The sequence below is a fragment of the Vidua macroura genome, chromosome 8 (assembly GCF_024509145.1).
Source record: "Vidua macroura isolate BioBank_ID:100142 chromosome 8, ASM2450914v1, whole genome shotgun sequence".
NCBI classification, from domain to species: Eukaryota; Metazoa; Chordata; class Aves; order Passeriformes; family Viduidae; genus Vidua; species Vidua macroura.
In genome coordinates this window covers 34,021,046-34,040,988 of record NC_071578.1, presented here as the reverse complement: position 1 = coordinate 34,040,988, position 19,943 = coordinate 34,021,046, and the positions used below count along the sequence as shown (strand labels likewise).

The following is a 19,943-nucleotide window of genomic DNA, read 5'->3' as shown; positions in this document are numbered from 1 at the left end:
AGGCCCAGCGAGCAGCACCCCAACCCCCAGCGAGGGGCTGCTGCTCGTCCCCTGGCAGCCGCGGTGGGGAATTGGGGCAGAAACCCAGGAGAACAGGCTCAAACTGGGACTGAGGAGGAGGGGCACACCTGCCGGGGGGGGAGCCCAGCTCCAAACACACTCTGCAACACACAGGCCAATTACCCAAACCTGCAATTAAGAGGCCTCGGGGAAGAGGCTTTCACTCCAGGATAATTAAAGCTGCTTGGCAAACGAGGAGCCCGTGGAAGGTGTGGGGGGATAAAACCAGCCTGAAAAGCCATTTCCATTCACATGTGAGCTCATTCTGGCTCAGCCTTGGGTTGTTTGATTTTTGTTTGTTTTATTTTTTGTAATACTGCTGTGGACAAACTGTATCGCTGTGGACAGACAAACAGTGACTTTTTGATGAGAATTTTCACCATAAAAACCTTGTTTTCGACATGAATGACCCATAACTGGAGTGTTGGGAGCAGAGACTGCTCACTGGTGTAAATACCAGCAGTCAGGGCAACAAGCAGTGCCAGGCTCGCACAGCTGGAAATGCACCTTTACACACACACGCTTGCAAAGAGGGGGGAGTTCCCCTAAAATTTTGTGGTTTGGAGCATTTCTCAAAGGATCACATGCCAGAGCATCCCCCCCTCACGTGAGGGGCAGCCCCTGTGGGGTCATCCAGCACAAACCCACCCCTGGAGACACTGAGAGGGGGTGGGAAGGGAACTGCAAAGCCCAAGTTCCTTGGGCAGCGCGTTGATCCCAGGGCGCAGCAGGAGATTTACGGTGACGGCAGCACCGCCGGCGGCTCAGCTGGGGCTGCACCGCCCGTCAGCCCTGCCGAGGCATCCCGAGCCTGGGAGTGCTATTTACAGCTCCAGAAATACGTGGATTTTTTTAAACACCCAGCTCCTAAAGGGGTGGCCCTGCTCCCGTGCTGCCAGCAGCAGCGTGACCCCTGCTCATCCCCCCCACCAGTCACTCTCAGGGAAGGCGAGGGGCTCTACATCCATTTTTTAAAAATTATCACACTAAGAAGACAGAAAGAAAACCCCACCAAAACGCTCAAAAGCCAACCAGAGCAATGGCACAGCCTCTGTCCTGGGGGTGCCCAGCAACACCTTCCGTGTGGGACCACGGGGCCCTGGAACGCCCCAGTCACAGCCCCAGATATGAAGGCTTTTATTTATAGCAAAATGGCTTTTCTATGAGAAATTTGGGGGTGTCTCAAGGTCCCTGGGGTTTGGTAGCTCCCTGGAAGGTGCAGAAGCTTCCAGGGAGGCTGGATCAAATGTCTCCCAGGGCAGTGGGTTACGCAAAGGGATATTTTGGGACCTGGGAAGAGTCGGGCTATTTGTGGCACCAGCATCAGCCCAGGGATCCCAGGTGCCAGCAGAGGAAAGGGAGATTTTTGGGGGCATCAGCAGCAATAAGGCAAATGAGGGTTTAAATCCCAGGATAACGCAAAACCCTCCTGTTTTTGCTACCAAAAACAATGACTGGGGGGAGAGGGATCCCCTTGGCTCCCTACCTGCCAGACGAAGATGTTCCTGGAGCACCTGCCTTCCTTTGATGCCTCCCTGCCTTTGGCAGCCACTCCAATTAAAAGCTTGGGCTAACGAGCTAATGGGCAGCTCAAACCACTCACACCTTTGGTGAGTGGGCAGGGACCAGCACACCCTGAAATTCAAGAGTGTCTCCCATTGCTCCGGGCTGGGAATGACCCGAACTGCAGCAAAACCACCCCAAAACCCGGGCTGTGGATGTGCCCCGTGCCGGCAGGGCTGACTCACCGCCAGAGGGGAAACGGCAGGGACGTGACCCTTGCCCTCTGAGAGGAGGGGAAAAAAAGGGAAAGGGGAGAAATTCCCACCCTTGCCCTCTGAGAGAAGGGGGAGAAGGGGGAAATTCCCATCTAAAGCTTCCAACACTTTGGTGTGTGGGCCTGGGGAGGAAAAGAGACCCACGCAAATCCAGCCCCGAGGCTTTGGGGCCAGCAGCCTGCAGTTTCCAAGCCACTGCCAGCAGGAAGGGCACCCAAGTCAGTGTCTCTGCCCAGAACAAAGGCAGCCTGAGTCTTCCTGCCCACTGATGGGGATCGTGTCCACAGGGCACCTTCCAATGCCAGGGTAATGCTGCCAGGCCCGGTGGCATCCTAGGATGAGAACAAGGCTCAGCCAGAGGATGTGGGGCTAATGGGACGGGAGGAAGGCCTTTCTGGGAACATCCCAGCAGAACGGGTCTGAAGCAAAGGTGTCCTGCTGGGTATTTGCTGTCACCTTGCCAGGGGCACCACATCCTCTCCATCCCCTCCCTGTCCTTCCCTCTGCCATTTCAGGGCAGCCCCCACAGGGACAGAGTTCTCAGCCACTGGGATGGCAAAGACCCCAAATTCCATCCACTGCAGAGGAGCTGCAAAATCAGAGCTGGCTGGAGCAGGGATCCACAGGACACCAACCTAGCCAGAGCCTTTCACATTATAAACATTTATTTATAGATGTACAATTGTATAATTGACTCTAAATTGAGAGATACAGCCTCTGTGAGCTTCCACTGGGATCGATGCCTTCTCCCTCCTTATGATCCATGGGTATCTACCAGGAAAAATAACCTGAAGGTTTTGGCAGGCAGGCTCCGGGCAGGGAATGCCACTGGGCAACACATCCAGCTCCTTCTGCGAGCAGGATTTTGGTTTAACCCCGTCCCCTCATCCCTGTGCCTCTATCGAGCGCCATTTCCAATCCTGAACTTCCACCCAATTTCTTCTGAAAGGTGGAGGAACCATTAAAAAAAAAGAAATAATAAAACCCCCTAAAATCAAGTCCAAGCCACGGTGGCTGTGGGATAACAGGGCCTGCAGCCAACGGGAGGTTGAGATTTCACAAAATAAATAAACAGCCAAGACAGAGTGCATGGATTCCTAAGGACAACGGGATAAAACCACCTCTGCCAGCCCACCCGGAAGCTGCCGTGCTCCCAGCTCACTCCCCTGACCGTGCCAGGGGATGGTTTTCACTGGAAATGTCTTTAGACACAAAAGAGCTGCAGAGCAGCAAAAAAAAAAAAAAAATTAAAAAAGTTAAATAATCCAGTTTATTCCATGGGAGGTGGCTCTGCTCGTGCTGGCTTTGATTCCAAGAGATGGCTCCTCACCTGGAGCAGCCTCACACTGGTCCTGCCTCTGGTGGGGCAGGCAGAGGCAGATCAGACACTCCCTGATCTCCCCCAGCAGAACTTCTTCCAACAGAATACTTTGTTCCTTATGGATTTGTGGTATTTTTCCAGGTGTCCTGCAGGAAACACGAGACAGGGTGTGAAGGCCAGGGCCAGGCTGCACCCGGGAGCGCTGGGGGGTGGCTGGTGGGGGTGAGGAACCCAAGCACAAAACCTCCCAACAAAGGGCTGTTGGAAAGCCCTCTCTGCACGGAGCACGCTGATTACCAGGCAGAATTCGAGCAGACTCGGCAGAAAAAGGATTTACGTGCACAAATTAACCAAAGACTGACGAGCAAAATCCATCCAGGACAATCCTTCCCATCCTGAGCGCGACGCCGGCGCTCAGCTGATCCTGCGGCTTCTGCCGACGCTGCAGATCCATGGCTCTGGACAGGCTCCCCCCGTTCTCTGTGACCCCCTGCACATTTGGGGTTTGGTTTTATCAAAACCCCAGGAGCAGGTGTATGGATGTCCCCATCTGCAGAACATCCTCCTGGGAGCAAAGGACAGCAACTGCAAAGGGATTCCTGTTTTCCAGGCAGGAAAGTGCTGTGGACAGAGACGCTTCCCACCGCTCTGCTCCCCAAAACGGGCAGAAACCAGAATAATTTAATCATCCAACCCCTGCATAGTTTAAAAGTACAACATATATACAGCTATAAATTAATGCTAAATAGATTATATTTTCTTTTCTTTTTCTTCAGCATCTTCTTTTATCAACAAAATCCCACTTCTCTCTCCATTGGCAGCAGCAAAGGGTCTCTCCTTCTGCTTCACGGCTTCTGCAGTTAGTTTGGGTTATTTTACACTCTGTGTGTCTGTTCCAGGGGCTGTGGGATCCTTGTGGGATCCTGGGAGCACGCCAGCGGTGTTGGAAGGGGAGGATGAAGACAAGAGCTGGATTTCCTGTCCCAAGCGCTGCCTGCGATCGTCAGAGAGAGGCAGAGAGAAGAAAGAGGGGCAGTTGTGCGTTGCTAATTCTCCAATTCCATTTTTAAGATAAGGTTTGATTCTTTTTAAATAGCAGAGTCTGTCACCTTGGCTCAGTGCACTTCCCCAGAAGTCTTCAGGCGTTTCAACGCTCTGGGAACAAAAGCGGCGGCGGTGTCAGTCTCCGGCCAATCTGTGACTCCCCCTTGCTTCCCCACCCCACAGCACAGGCAGCAGCTTTTCCAGGCTCTTTCCAGACCACGGGTGCAGGGAGGGAATTAAAGAAAAGCAGGTAATTAACACCAGAAGAGGCGCAGTCATCCAAACGAGAGAGCGGGCGGATCAAGATAAGAACGGATCCAAAACCAGGATACACACTAAAAAAAAAAGCCCAGTGTGCCCCAGAGGATTTGCTTTAAAGGCCAAACTTTCAGATGCCGAGGAAAACACCCCCCAAAAGTGCAAATCAAGCAGCTCAGTGGCCAACATCCTCAAGGAGTCCCTGTGAGCCGGAATGGTGTCCATGCAACACCTGGAACAAGCTTCACCCAGGAGTTTTTCTATAGAAATCCTGTGCTCAGATAATTCTGGGGTAGTGGGATCTGCACATTTCACAGGCAGCCCAGCCTGGTAGGCGAAATCAGCCCAAAAATTTTTGCAGAAAAAGGACTCCAAACCCTGTGGCAATTTTTTTTCATTATTTTGGTGTAGTTCTCCCAGCACATCCGGTCACACATGTGTTATCTGTGCTTTCCTTAATCCAAGCTCTCCAATCCCCAGTCTTCCAGACCTCCCCCTCCAGCTGCTTGTACTTTGATTGCCAGTTTAACCCAGTAAGTTACTTCTACAACCTGCTGGGAACATTTGCTTTGTTCTCCTTGAATGGGAAGGCAACGGGGAGGGGGGACAAGGAACATCTGTTGGGTGGGACTCCATTCCCTGTCACCGCACTGCTTCACGTGCCAGGGCCAACAGCCTTCCCAGCAAAACAGACAACAAAGCAACTAAAAACAAGGGCTCATTAAAATGTGGGGGCTGGATGCCACAGCACCTAAGAAACTTCCAACCTCACCAAGGGATTCTGCCCTGTTCCTAGAGGCCACAGAAAACAGGGAGCCTGGAGAGAGCCGAGGGCGCCGACATGCAAATTAAACCAAATCAATTCCTGATTAACGAGGGAGCGCCCATCGGAGGGGAGGCTGCATGTGTGCACCCCGAGGAGACTCCTGGAGGGCTGTGTCTCAATCAGGGATTTCAGTGATAAAAGCACTACGGTTCCCTGCTCCCGGCTTGTACTTGGGCTGGGACTATCCGTGCAGGGAGGCCTGGACGTCTGACAGTCTGCTACAGCTGGGGGTGCCCATCTTCTGTGCCCGCTGGTACAGATCCGAATCCCCGAAGTAGCGTGCCCGGTACAACAAGCCTTCCTCTGCAAAGGGAAAAGCTCAGTGTCAGGAATGCCCTCTGGAAGAGAATCCCACGCCAGGCCCTGCTCCCCCACCGGCTCTGCTGGGAACAGGAGGCACCTCCAGCTGTGTCCAAGGTAAAGCAAAGGATGAGGATGAGGAAATGCCCCGCGCCCTTCGGGACAGGATGGGCGTAAGAGCTGCTGACAGCTCATCCATCCCGGGAAAAGCCAAGGGAACCCGGCTCCGGTCCCTGGAGGGGCACGGGCAGCCCACACAAAGGTTACCCCAGCAGGGCTCCGAGCGTTTGGCACCGCCCAGGGACGATCACAGCCCCTCCGGCATTCCAGCGCTGAAACCCTACCCCAGCCACTGCTCCAAGAGCCGTGACCATCACAGCAGCCAGAGCACACAGGTTGCCCCTGGACTCGCTGCCCTCACCATCCTCTGCAGCCAGGATATTTGGCTGGATCATCAGCCCCCGCAGCCCTCGGAGCAGGGGTGGGATGTGGGACGCATGACACCATGGGCAGCAGACTTTCCAACATTGTCCTTGACCAACTGACATTTCAGGCAGGGCTATCAGGGATCCCAGAGGTTCTACCTTCCCCCTCCACTGGAAATCAGAGGTATCCTGCTGACATGGCAGGGGAACCTCTGGGGCACAGCTCTTGTCTGACCAGTTCTGCAGCAGCATTAAAAAGCAAAACAAAACAAAAAACCCCCACATACCAGGCCTGTCATGAAGTCACAGACTGGAAAAAACAAAGCCAACAACACAGGAAATGTGCTGGCACCGTGTTAAAGTATAACTTCAGCACAACTTAGTCCTCAAAGACCTTTCCAAAGCCACCCCATGGAGCAGCTCCTGACCCCCCACTACTCACTCTGCTGCTTCTCTCTCCAGCAGTTGTTCCGAAGGTTTGCTATGTAGTCGTCCTCCACGCTCCGCTCAACGTTCTTCAGGTTCGTGCCCGTGTACTCCTCAGCAAAGTTCTCGGACACGTAGTAGGGGACTTTCAAGTGCTCTGTGACCCTCTTGTGTGTGTGACCCACAGACCTGGTGCAGGGACGAGAGCACAACAGTATAGGACACGTTTCAAGGGCACAGCAAAGCCCCCAGCTCAGGTGATGTGATTCCAAACAGCAGGAAACATCCCTCACCCCTATCTAGCCACCGGCTTGGAGGGTCGGAAGGGAGCAGCATTTCTGGTGGAAATGAGAGAAGCTGCCAGGCCTCCAGCAAGGTGGGCAGAGCTCTGAATACAGACATAACTCTAAGACATACTGCCCAGGGCCCAAACCCACTTAAAATAAAATGTTCCCTGGAATTTTCATTAAATTATTAAATCTGTGATTTCCTCCATTCACAAGATGGGACCTGCTCTGTGCCCCGGCCTGCATCAACCAGCACAGAAAGCACTTTCCAGAAGGAAATCTCTTCCTCCCCTGGCCCTGTGGATTTGCATTTCAGACAAAGCCCTGCTCTTGCTTCCCCTGACACCCCAGCAAACCTAGAGATCCTCCCTAGGGCGTGTGTGTGAGCTGTAACACAAGAGCTGGGCCCAAATGCTCGATTTGCCAGGAATGGCTCCACCTGGAGACGTGCCTGAAGTTCCCTGTAATAAATACCAGCTGCTGCTGCTGATTTAAAACCAGCCTGATTCTTAAGCCAGGTATAAACATTAACTCATCCAGCTCACCCTTCAGTCTGTTATCAGAGTATACAGGTGGGATCCCAGGACTCCTGCACGTTTCACCAAGGCCCAGTGCCGGGTAACTGAAAGGACTGAACGGGAGCACAGAGCTCTGCTGGGATTTCTCAAGGCAGAGAAAAAACCAAGTTCACTATTTTCCCTGCCAAGACAGAGCCCTGAGCTCTCCCAAAGCTCATATTCCTCTCCTGGATAAAGATGGACTACAGAGCGTGCCCTCACAGGAGAAGGACTGGGAATGGCAGGGCTGCAGCAGCACACTGGGGTATGAAGCATGAAAATCAGGGCACAAAAAACCTGTCACCTGCAGTCAGACATGCAATTAAGTCAGGCCAATTCCATGAGGTGTTACTGAACAGTAATAATCAGGCCCAGAGCTAGGCAGCTCTTCCAGCAGGAAGATCCTTTTTGGAAGAGATTTACAAAGGTAACAGTGGTTCTTTAGGTCTCTGCCCTCCTCAGTGACACCTTCACTGTGGAGGAGTGGCATTTAAATCTGTGGGTTCAAAGCTTCTGTTGCCCTGCTCACTGAGCTGAGGCACAGCTTTCCCTTCCCTCCCGGCAGAGGAGCTGGCAGTGAGTGATGCAGCAGCTCCTCCTGCCGGCCCTGCACCACCTCATTCCAGCTCAAACATCCTGGCTGCTCGGGAAGGCTGTGGCAGGACTGGATGAACTCACTTTCCACCCTTGTCCAAATCCTGGCTTGGAAATCAGGTTGCTTACTGCTACCCGAGCATGCAGAGACAGGGACAGCACAGGGAACAGGGAATGGGGCAGCAGAGAAACATCTGAGGCTCAGGGACGGCTTCCTCTGGTAGCTGGCAAGGCTGGAAGCAAATCCCTGCCCACTTAAATGCTCCCTCCCTCAGTGTCTTCTCACCCCACAAACTCTTCACCAGTATGAACCAAACTGGTGCATGTGTATAATGCTTAGTTTTACAATGCTAATGCCAGCTCAACAGCCTTCACCCTCTCAGAATAACCCTTAACTGTGCCAAAACCACCCCATCTTTTGGTCCCAAGCACCAATGTCACAGTCTTTACTCTGAATCTGAAAGCTAAGCTGGGTTTTATAGTATTTAACATCATGCCCCTCCCCTGGAATTGTTCAAGGCCAGGTTAGTCGGGGCTTGGAGCAACCTGGGAGGTATCCATGGCCATGGCAGGAGGTAGAACAAGATAATTTTAAGGTCCCTTCCAATCCAAAGCCTTCTGGGATTCTATGACCAATGGCAAACATTGCTACCTGTGAAAATAGGCAGGAACACCAGGCTGCAACCAGGTCTGTCCTCTCTAAATGCACATAAGGAACTCACACCGAACATGTATTAAGTGTTTGCCAAGAATGATGCAAGCAGACAGAAATCAAGCCTGTTTTCCCACTCTTTGTTAGCACTGCAAAGTGACTAAGAATGAGGACACATTCCATTAGTCACCAAAGGGAGCAGATGGGGCATTTCCACAGGGTCTAGAACAGAGCAGTTTCACTTTCACATCCTCAGTGTCTGGCCAAAGCTATTTCATGGCAAGATGAGAGTTCAGAAACAGGGGACTTCTCTGGGAGTGTCTTTTGTTCCTTACCCTCTTTCTCTACTGTGTTGTACTAAGGCTTTCATGGAGAACGTGGCTTTTGTTTTTCACACTCTACATCTCAATTTTTTCCACATGGGATTTCAGTGCTGGGCTGCAGCCTCCCCAGACCATTTTGTCTGTCCCTTTCCATGACAGACACAGCTGTGGGGATGGACTCCAGAAGGTCCCTGACAAGGAACTCTCTCCATTAGGGAAGTGAGCACCCTCCAACTTTCCCTGCACCTTGTATCTCACAGCTGTTTGAGAACCACAGAGGCTCCACTGGCAGCAGGAGCAATGGGGTCAGGAGATAAAGCAAAAAAAAAAAAAAACCAAAGGAAGAACAGAGGCAAGATCCCTGCCCCACCACACCCCTCCAGAGCCCACCTCCTCCCCATGTAGGTAAGTTTTAGAGGAATGGGTACTAACAGCCTGTGGCTCAAACTGTAGGGTGGGCTGGAGACCATCATCTGGCTGAGAGCAGACACGATGATCAGGATGAGGATGGGCATCAGCTGGACAAACAGCCCCAGGCCACCCTGAGGGAACAGAAACACACAGTGGAGTGCCACCCATACAGCTGGACAAGGATCCCTTGTCCACCTCCCTTCCTCCTTCCCTCCCAGTGCTCCAACACAACCTCCTCTCTCCTGCTTTTCACAGGGAATAGCCCAAAACAGCTGGGGGGAACCCAGCAGCCCACAGGACAGCGTGACCCCGAAGGTCCAAACCCCCTGGCTCTTCTCTGGATGTGACAATGGGCAGAGGGGACTGCCAGGGGGAGCCTTGGGATGGAATTCCAAAAGCCTCATGCCCACAGTTCGTTTTTCTAGAGCAAACTAGTGAGCAGGACTGGTTTTATGGATGGCCTTCTCCCCTTTTCAGTGCTGGACACATGAAGGTATTTCCCCCTCTCTCTCACCTCCCAAGCTCCCTTCAGTTCCACCTTTAAGCTTGAGATAAAAATATTCAGGAAGTTCTTATCTGTTTTTTTACAATAAAATTGGCTCTGCCCAGACAACAGCCATAATAACCCTGACTCCAGCTTTCTGTTTGGGAGGGTGGCAACAAGCAGGACTGTTTCACAAGCCAGGCACAGGAACCAGCACCCAGTGATGTGCTGTGAAAACCTCCAGCCTCCCAGATCCCAGGTGCTTTCCACTTACATCCCCCTGGTGCTCCCGCCTGTCCTGCCTCTGGTGGTAGGTGTACCTCATCCTGCCGTTGCTGTACACGTGAACATTACCTGAAGGAAGAAGAAAACTCTTACTCCAAAGTCACACTGTGGAGGGTGCTGCTGGCTGGCCAGGGAGGGACCACAAAAGGTGGCCATGATCCCTGTCACCTGCTTACAGGCTGAAACAGGATATTCCTGAGGTGGTTTGAGTGCAGAGTGGGCACAGAGCTCCTTCTGCAAGATTTTGCAGGATCATTTGAAAACTCAGCTTGGAAGTGACCTCAGGAAGTTCAACCTCCTGCCCAAAGCAGGGTCAGCTACAGAGAGAGAACACCCTGCACAGGCCTTCTCCCTTCTGATGGAATAGATTAAAACCAGTTAGAAATAATTCTGGGATTTTTCCCACCCTGCAAACAAAGCTCTTCCATGTCTTGTTTTAAATGTCAAAGCTACAGCTACAAAGGGAGCCAGGCTGAGAGAGCAGCCCTCAATTCTCTCGAGACAGTGAGGAAAGGGAAAAAGAGACTGAGCTAAAATAGCAACATGCTGTTTTTGCAGGAGTTGCTTCTTGGCCTCTCTGCCAGGCAGAGCACAAATGCTGCAAAAGGCTTCCAGATGCTTTTGAGCCAGTGGTGTTGGGGTGTTAGTTCTTAGATTCCAGACAGGAAAGAGCTACCAGAGTGAATTTTCTTAACTGAAACCTTTTTTTTTTCCCAAGTTGGTCCACAGCGGTCAAGAAGCCCTGAGTCCACTTCCAGTCAGATATGGCTGGAACAAATACAAAGGAGTCTTCCAAAATACCCTTCTCCTGACATGGAATCTGTCTTTTGAGCAAGTAAAGGAATAGATTCTTTCCTGCTCCCCAAGCCATGATCAGGACACAGATTTATTTTTCAATTCACAAGGTCTAAATTATGCTGTAGAAATATTATTTTCCTTTGTTTTATGGGACACAGGGGAGAGAAGGAAGCGGCCACTGATCTTGGAGAACCTGTTCTAGCTGCGTGGTGGAGTAGACAGAGATGAAGAACAAGGCCCAGCTGTTACCACAGTTTGCTCTGATAAGATTTAAATTCCAAAACCACCAGGCAGAAAAGCCTTCCTTAAAACAGGATTATTTGCACAATGACCCTTAAAACAAGTCACTTTTTGTTCTAGCATTCAACCCAACCTAACAGCAGCTTACGTTGCTAGCGTGCCAACAAACACCTGAGGCTGGGAAGAAGTCCAGCTCTGATGGTTGCTGAGTTCTCCAAAGATGAACCATTTAAGAAACTCGAGGTGTTTCCGCCACACGTGAAGGAGAACACCCCCTCATCTAGCCCAGCCTAAAGAACCCCAACTGCACCAAAAGGATGAGGCCCCACACAAGAAATGCAGATTTAAGGTGCTTACTAGAAGGAAAACCACCCCCAAAGAACATGTTGAAGAGGTCCTCGGGGGAGATGTCAGCCTCGAAGCCGCGGTGGAAGTCGGTGTGGCTGTGTCCGTGGCGGGCGGGGTTGAGTTTCTCGTCTCCGAACTGGTCGTACTGCTTCCTCTTCTCCGGGTTGCTCAGCACCGCGTACGCGTTCCCGATGGCTGCGGCGACAACGAGGAAGCAGTTAGCTCCTTCCTCCCACCTGCAGCCCTGCAAACTGCCAGCATTTGCCTTTCTCATCGTACAAAGCAAGAGATTCGGCTACCCACGTCTTTGCAACGGGTACCTGGCACACGGCTCAGGCAAATCCAGGGAGGAGGAAACCACACTCAGGGAAAAATTCCTTAATTAATTCAAATGAAAAAGTTATGCTATGACTGATAAAGATTTGGTGCATGTCCCCAGAGAAACCTGTCAGCTGTGTAGGGAAATAAAATTTTAGTTGACAAATTTTATTCAAAAGTGGTATTAAGGGAATTGAATGTCAGAGCCTACAACTAGAACTGCAAAGAATTTAAATTCAGGCTGAATCCCTGAAAGGGACTTTAAAACTTTCCATAAAAGCTGCTAAGGAAACATTAGCCAGAAGTTGCATCCATCAGCTAAGAGTTTCAGTACTTCCAGATGCCACACGCAAGGTGCATAATTACAAGGACTGTTAACCAGTGCCTGTGAGGCTGGAAATGTACTGGAAATAAACCCCTGCCAGGTCCCTGGGTCCCTCTCCTTCCAGCCTCAGGAGTTTGAGCCCTTTTCCCAGAACGTCTGCCTGCCACCCTCCTCTTTCTGTATTCACCTCTCCAGACATTCCAGCTTCCCACTGCTCTCTGTACCAAGCCACCCCAGGGCTCCCTGCGTTGCAAGGACCCAAAATGCCCATGGCAGCAGCTGCCTGGTGTGTAAAAGGCAGGGCAGAAGGGATAGAAAAGGGGAAAAAGGGGGATAACGTGCCCATTTGAGATCAGCTCCAAGATTCGACACTTTCCCCATGGTCAGATGGAGGTGTACGGTTTCTTCTTGGAGTGGAGATTTGGAGGGCAGAGGATGTAATGTCAATACACTCCTTCTCCTTGGTTATAATTAGTGCACCCAGAGCAAACATTTCTAGAGCCAGGCAGGAAAGCTGGAGGACAAGGACTGACTCAGAGTGTATCAACCACACAGCTGGAAAGAACAAGGGAAATAACAACGGAGCGGTTCAGGCTTTGTTTGCTCTTTGACTTGGTGCTGACAAAGCCCAAGAAATGCCTCATTCCAAAGCAGGATTTTAGCTCCAAGTAGCCAGGCTCAAGGCTTTTTCCAGGAGCAGACAGGTAGTGATGCAGATCTGCCACGAGACAGCTTGCAGCCAGCTGGAACTGTACACTGAGACATGGGCTCAGCACATCACCTTATCAGCGGTCACTGGGAAGGCGAATGCCAAGACTTCAGCTAATACATCAACGTAAAGAAAAATTAACTCATATCCTCACAGCAGGGCACGTTTCCCCCTTCACCCTCTGGAACCAAGCAGGTGGACTTCAGCTCAGCTCAGGGGCTGAAGGACAGGAAGCCATGGAGGCAAGGCCTGGAGGAGATAACCCCGCAGTGGGGGATAAAGGGCACTTTGCTTAACGCTCCACTTCTGGCATGTAACTCCTGCCAAAGCCTTGGGCAAACATCATTATTCAAGATTACAGGTGAGGAAACCTGCCTTTGGCCACTGAGGGATCCAAGGATGAGCCGTGGAGCAGCAGCCCTGCACAGGCAGAGCTGATACCTGTGTGCAGGTGTCCTTTCATCTGCCCCCCACACCAGCAGAGGCTCTCCCAAGTAGCTGGGGGTCAGTCACTCTTTGCTAACACTTATCAGGGAAGGATTTAAGTCTTAAAAGGCTTGAACAAACCTTACCTAAGACTTTTACTGCTGAATTTGCGTCTGTGAGGAGTTCACCTGAATACTGTACCGGTACACTCACATCAGGCCAGCCCTGCTCCCTGCTTCAGCAAAGGTCTCGTGCATTTCACTCCCAAAATCAGGCTGCTTTGGGGTGGAAGGTGCCTTAAAGACCCTCTCGTTCCACCCTGCCATGGACAGGGATACCTTCCGATATCCCAGGTTGCTTCAAGCCCCATCCAACCTGGCCTAGAAAACTTCCAGGGATACAGGGGCAGCCACAGCTTCTCTGGACAGCCTGTGCCAGAGCCTCAGCACTGTCTTGAGTAAAGAATTTCCTTCTAAAAAGTGGCCAGAATCAGATTATTTTAACAGCTTCCAAACCAGTGCTGTACAACTGGAACCAAGGAGTTCTGTGTTTACCTCAATGATAATAATCAAACTTCCATAGCTTGCAGGGGAAAATGAGATATGTTCCAAGCAACAGCATTTCTCTTGGAAAATTACTCCAATTTTAAGGTTTCTTATTACCCAGGAACCCTGCTGCATTTATAGAGAGGATCTGAGAATTGGGCTCTTTGCAACAGAACCAGAGCTCCTTTTCTGAGTTCTGGCTGGGCTCACTGGTATATCTACTGCAGTTTTACCCTAGAAACTTCCACTTGGGATTTCTATCCACCAATTTCATCCACGAATGGTTGGGTGTTTCCTGGAATGTTTCTCCTGAGGGGTTTGTGAGCCCTGTGTCTGCCTCTAGTGCTGCACACATTAACTGGGTTAATCCTGACAGAATTCGCTCGTGAGCAACGAGGCAGGAGGTTGGAGCAACACACAGTGAAGGGCTGCTGGGAGAAAGAGAAGAAGGCTTCTCCTAACCCAACCAACAGAGGTGAATCCTACACATGCCAGCCTGTGTTTATTATTTTAAGCTCATACTTTGGTCATGACATGACCAGCTCTGAAGGGAGACAGCTTCACAAAGAGCAGCTTTATTTCACTCTGCCTGACTCCTAGGATTGTTTTTAAGGGTTCTCACAAGCCCAGCTCAGTGAGAGTGGGGGGCAAACCACAAATCTGGAGCTGGCTTTACCTTTGAATGCCTCCGTGGCCCCCGGCGCGTGGTTCTTGTCCGGGTGGAACTTCAGGGCCAGTTTCCTGTAGGCCTTTTTCAGGTCCTCATCAGAAGCTTCTCTGTTGACTCCCAGAATTTCATAGTAATCTTTGCACTGCTTTACCCTGCCAGGGGAGAGGGGAGCAAACACTGAGTTCCAGGAGTAAAAACCTGGATATAAAAACTCTTGAATCCTTGTCAGCTCTGAGACTTTTCAGGCAGCACAGTTTCGATGGATGTTGCTCAGGGATCTCTGGATTACTCAGCCCCTGCTCCTCAGAGGTGACCCAGCTGTTTTCACCGACTCACTCCGGCTGTGCCGGCAGGACCAGCACAGAACGAGTCGGGCCAGTGGAGGAGGAAGGGCCTCCTCTCAGACCCACACAGGAATGTGATTGGCAAATAAATTTCCCATTCATCATGCTCATGTGTTGGAGGCTGTTTGGGAAGGACTACAGCACCTGAGGATATTGGCCTTTCCCCTCCCTCACTCTCTCCTCAGCTAATTCCCAGATCCAAAACGTGCATCAGCTGAACTCCAGAGAAAGGAGGGAGCAGCCCAGGGTGTGCAGCCCATTCTTCCTGGGCACACTCAGCCCAGCCAAGGCTTCTGCTTCTCATGTGATGAGACACAATCCAGCAGGCTAGCTTTTTGGAGAAGTGGATGATGTAACAAACATTCCTGCAAGTCCCTTGAAGTGGTTCTTGCACAATTCAGGCCATGCCCATAACCTTAAACAAAGTTTACCAAGTGATAGAACCTGCAGTTCAGCCCTTCAGTTTCCAGGATGGGCAAATGGGAGAAAGGAATAAAGGAAAGCTTGAAACAGGGTTTGGAAAACGAGCCAGCTGCCTACCAGGGCTGCTAGAGCTATAAATCCTCCTGGGCATCTTCTTAACACTATTCCATATGGTTCAAAGCTGAAATTTTTAAAGTACTGTGAAAAGCAGACGGGTACCATGTGATAGAGTCAAACAAATACCCCAGGGAGCTGTGCACAAACCTCTTCACTGCATCCAGCTGGTCCTGAGTGTAGCCCTTGGGGGCCTCCCCCCCAGCCTCTCCATTGGCTGATGGGAAGTCTCCACTCATTTTCCTGAACTGAGGGTTTGTGGATTCCCTGGGTTGGGATTGGCCATTGGCCGACGGCTCGTTCTTGTTGAGTGACTCAAGCAGAACTGAAACGAGAGAAACAAGAACATAGAGTAGAAAGCACCAAGCTCAACCTGCCCTTCCAGCTCTCCCATGAAGAGATTTCTCTTTACCTGTGCCACCTTCCCAAGACCCCCCCAGCCTTCCCCAGGAAGACCCTCACCCTCCCTCCCATGTAATCTTTCAGTTCCTGCTGCTTCTCACCCAGATGTGAGGGCCACTCCTGAAGATATTCTGCTTCTCCCAACACACACAACCTCCATAAAAACCCCAGGACCACCCAGACAGACAGTCCAGGAGCCACAGCAGATCAGCAAAGCAGTGTATCCCTGTCCTTTTTTCCCTTCCATCTCTCCTCGACAGCAAAGCATGTCCAAATTTGTCCTCTAGCACATCATACAGTGTATTATTCTCCTTTATCCCCTGCTTTTGAGAGCCTACAGTGCTGGGGAAGCGATGTGACGATGCTGTATCTTTAGAAGAGCTTAGAAAATAATTCTGTGGGCTGCCAATCCCACGGGGACACTCGCCTTTTGGGGACAGAGCTGCAGCACTCCTGGCTGCCAGCTCCTCACTCGGGCGCTTTGTTCTCCTGTCGGAGCAGCTGTGAAACCCATCTTCCCTCTCAGGTACTGGGGTGTATAAATTCACCTTCCCTTTTCTTTTGCTCCTTGCAAGGCTCAGGCACTGTTTTCCATCTTCTCCAGTCAAGAGGGAACAAACATGCAGGCCTGGCTTAACCACCCAGGTGACACAATGGAGGGAGACTCCAAGCATCTTTCCATCGTGCATTTCCCTGGCAGCTGCATAGCACCATCTTTTAAAACTGCTTTTTAGGCCAAGCATCGGACCGATTTCTTCACTCCCATCCAAAAGAACAGGCACACATGCTACAATGAAACCCAGCCAAGGATATTTACACAGGCCCCAGTATCCTGAGCTTGCAGTCCTTTATCCAGACCCTAGAACTGGGAAGGACGTTCCAATCCTCCCATGGATTGCACACCACAGACCTTGCACTATGGGGGTATCACCTTCTTTAGGCAAGTGCAAACAACACTTGCAGGCCAAGAGATGAGCCAAGATATCCTATCTGGCCCCAGCACTCAGAGGGGGCAGAAAAATCCACTCGGGAATCCAAAAGCCAATACAGGATGAGGGATGCAAAGGACAGTGGGCTAAGGAGCAGTAACTCACTGGGTGAGCTTTTGGGCTTGGAGGCTTCACAAATTTCAAATTAGTTTATTTTAGAAAAGTAAATTCTTCCCTCACTCATATTTCCAATGCTTCAGCGTCCACTGAATTACAGTCTTTGGTTTTGCTCCTTCCAAACCGGGAGCAATCTGCCAGGTGATTTTAAATTTCACCTCACGAGGCTGTTCCCTCACATATTGACCTTCCTGCTCCTTTGGGCTTTGTTCCCTACAGCTTGCCAGGAGATTTTGATCCCAGAATGGTTTGGGTTGGAAGAGATCTCAAAGCCCATCCATTCCCACCCCCTGCCGTGGGCAGGGACACCTTCCACTGTCCCATGCTGCTCCAAGCCCTGTCCAACCAGGCCTTGGGCACTGCCAGGGATCCAGGGGCAGCCCCAGCTGCTCTGTGCACCCTGTGCCAGGGCCTGCCCACCCTCCCAGGGAACAATTCCTGCCCAATATCCCACCCATCCCTGCACTCTGCCAGTGGAAGCCATTCCCCTTGTCCTGCTACCCCAGTTCCTGATGAAATCCCTCTCAAATGTTCTTGTAGCCCCTTCAGGCCCTGGAAGGAGCTGTGAAGTCTCCACACACCCTTCTCTTCTCCACGCTGAGCAGCCCCAGCCCTCCCAGCCTGGCTCCATGGGGAAGATGCTCCAGCCCCCTCAGCAGCTTGGTGCCTCCCCTGGGCTCTCTCCGGCAGCTCCAGGTCCCTCCTGTGCTGGCCCCAGGGCTGGGGCAGCTCTGCAGGTGGGGTCTCACCTGAGCCCAGGGGCAGAGGGGCAGAATCCCCCCTCTCCTGAGTGCATTTCCCAAACCCAAGCACAGAAACCCACAGATGGCCACAGGTCAGTCCCATTCTGCTCTACAGCCCCAAACCTGCTGCTTTTTGCATCCTCTGAGCAGCCCCAGCACAGCACAAATTCAGAAGCAGAGAGTGCAGAATTAGGTTTCAGTTCTGCCAACTCAGTTCTTCCCCAGCACGTGCCACAGAGCACTTTTCCTCCCTTATTAGCCAACGCTTGCCCAACTTCCCATAAATTTTCCCCAACTCCCACTTCAAGGTGACCAGAGTGTGACTGTGTCTCAGCCAACATGCCCTGACACAGGAGATTTTTGCTGCAATCCCCTTGCAAAACCCTTCCCTGATCCCAAAAAGCCCAGCCAGGGTCAGTTTGCAGCACTGGCTGAGCAAGGCCACGTTGCTGAGTGTTGCCAAACCCTGGGTAACTCCTGGGGAAGAGATTTCCCAGGAGCTCCTCAGAGGCTCAGGGACCACCGTGGGATCTCTGGCAGCATTTCCCAACTCCAGACCCAGCAGGACACGGAGCAAAGGGTCCTTGGATGAGAAACCTGGTTGGGTCTGGCCACAAATTAGCATGTTGTGTTTAACATTAACCTGCCCTGCTGCCCCCCCCACCAGGCTCTGCCTTCCTCCAAAAGTCACTTTTCCTACCCAGTAATTTCACCAAAGTATAAATTCCAGAGGAAAGGGAGGGGAGGAAAACCACACCACAGCACACGCTGTGTTTGAGGGAGGAGGCCTGGTGCAACCAAAAAGAGGATTACAGGAAGCCTTGGGGCAAACAAGCTGCAAAGCTCAGCCAGAGAATCCAAACTCAGATGAGGTCAAAGCAAAAAAAAAAAAAAGAAAAAAAAATTAAACCTTCAGCCCTTTGCATAATATTCAGCCATGTAAGAACATGCTGGGAAAGAACGGAGTTTGGCTGCTTTCACAAACCACTTCCCATATGGATGAAAGCTTTCAGGAAATGATGAAAACAAACGTAAATCTGGCAGAAAGTCCTGGAGGATTGTTTTGTTACACGTGTGAGAGCGTGAGCTCAGCCACAGCCTGTCTGTGTGCAGACAGTGGGCAACTGCTGGAGCAGGAACAGGACAGGGAGAGGAGGAACACGATGGAAACAGGAGGAACAGGAAGAGGAGAGGAGGAGGAATGGGAGGAGAGGACGGATAAGAGGAAGAGATGAGGAGGAACAGGAGGAGAGAAGGAATAAGAGGGGAATGAAGGAACAGGGAAGAGAGGAAAAGGAGAGGGAGGGGAGGAATGGGAGGAGGAGAGGAACTGGAATAAGAGGAGGAGAAAACAGGAAGAGGAGAGGAACAGGAGGAGGAGGAAAAGAACAGAAGGAGGAGAGTGACAGAAACAGGAGGAAAGGAATAGGAGAAGGAGAGGAGGAATAGGAAAGGAAAAGGAGGAATATAAGGAGGAGACAAACAGGAAGAACAGGAGAAGGACTGTAATAGGAAAAGGAGAAGAGGAATATGAGGAATAGGAAAGGAGGAATAGGAGGAGGAGAAGAGCTTTTCGAAGCCCCCCGAGAACCTCTCCCTGGCCTTGCCAAGCTCCTTCCCTCCCCTCAGCGCTGCTCCACCAGCAGCGGGTGTTGTGCCCGCGGCTCAGGGGTCCCACAGCAGCGCGGAGCCGGTCCCCCTTCCCTTCCCGGCGCTCTCCTCACTGGGAGCCCCCGCTAAAGGCAGAGGCCGCGGGCCGGCAGTACCCGGTCCCCGCCCATCGGTACCCGGTCCCAGGCGGTACCGCAGCCCGAGACCCCAGGGCACCCCCGGGACCCCCGGGGAACTCGCCTTCCCGGCGTGCCCCGCGCGCACCGCGCAGGCGCCGTGAGGGTGAGAGGTCAGGTCCGGCGGCGGCCGCGCAGGCCGCGCTCCCCCGGGCCCCCCGCCGCGCCCCCGGGCCGGCGCTCACCGCGGACCCGCTGCGAGGGGTACAAGCGCTGCGCCTTCTCTAGGAAGCGGCGGGCCTTGTCGGGCTGGTTGGCCTTGGCGGCGGCCAGCGCAATTCCAATGCACCGCTCCGCCTCGTCCCGGTTCGACTCCATGGCGGCGGCGGCCGGGCGGGGGGGCGGAGGGGCGGGGCCGGGCGCGGGCAGATGACGTCACGTGGCCATGCCCCGGGCGGGCGGGGCCGGCTGAGGGCTTGTGGGGGCCGGGAAGGCGGCGGCGCTTTGGGGGGACAGGCGGGGAGTGCCCGGGGGGCGAGAGCTGCGGGACCGCAGCCGGCCCCCAACAGGGGGAGGGGACGCCACAGGGCACTCCGGACCCTGCTCTCGCAGGAGAGGATTAACAATCCCTTCAGGAATTCTCTCAGGGCTTCCTCATCGAGCTCCCAGCCTTT

At 52.3% G+C, this 19,943-nt stretch overlaps 1 protein-coding gene across 3 annotated transcripts; it reads right to left on the bottom strand.

Annotated features, from left to right (window-relative positions):
- Positions 1-2,485: 2,485 nt before the first annotated feature.
- DNAJB12 (DnaJ heat shock protein family (Hsp40) member B12) lies at positions 2,486-19,675 on the bottom strand. 3 transcript variants are annotated; one of them, XM_053984398.1, is made up of 9 exons: positions 16,121-17,121; positions 15,442-15,616; positions 14,417-14,562; positions 11,427-11,612; positions 10,021-10,100; positions 9,284-9,393; positions 6,455-6,627; positions 5,458-5,590; positions 2,486-4,314 (listed from the first exon to the last, which is right to left on the bottom strand). In XM_053984398.1, the coding sequence occupies exons 1-8, from the start codon at positions 16,434-16,436 to the stop codon at positions 5,469-5,471; spliced, it is 1,308 nt and encodes a 435-aa protein (XP_053840373.1). In that variant the 5' UTR covers positions 16,437-17,121; the 3' UTR covers positions 2,486-4,314; positions 5,458-5,468. The 3 variants fall into 3 exon arrangements, with proteins under 3 accessions (XP_053840373.1, XP_053840374.1, XP_053840372.1); XM_053984399.1 differs by lacking the exon at positions 16,121-17,121 and adding an exon at positions 19,515-19,675 and having other exon boundaries at positions 2,486-5,590; XM_053984397.1 differs by having other exon boundaries at positions 2,486-5,590.
- Positions 19,676-19,943: the final 268 nt, after the last annotated feature.

Excerpts from the sequence above, each read along its gene's own strand:
- DNAJB12 (XM_053984397.1), bottom strand. The coding sequence starts at position 16,436 with ATGCTTGGCCTAAAAAGCAGTTTTAAAAGATGGTGCTATGCAGCTGCC. Across the intron at positions 15,617-16,120 it reads TGCAGCTCTGTCCCCAAAAG|TTCTGCTTGAGTCACTCAAC; the intron begins GCGAGTGTCCCC and ends CTCTCGTTTCAG. Across the intron at positions 14,563-15,441 it reads CAGCTGGATGCAGTGAAGAG|GGTAAAGCAGTGCAAAGATT; the intron begins GTTTGTGCACAG and ends CTCCCCTGGCAG.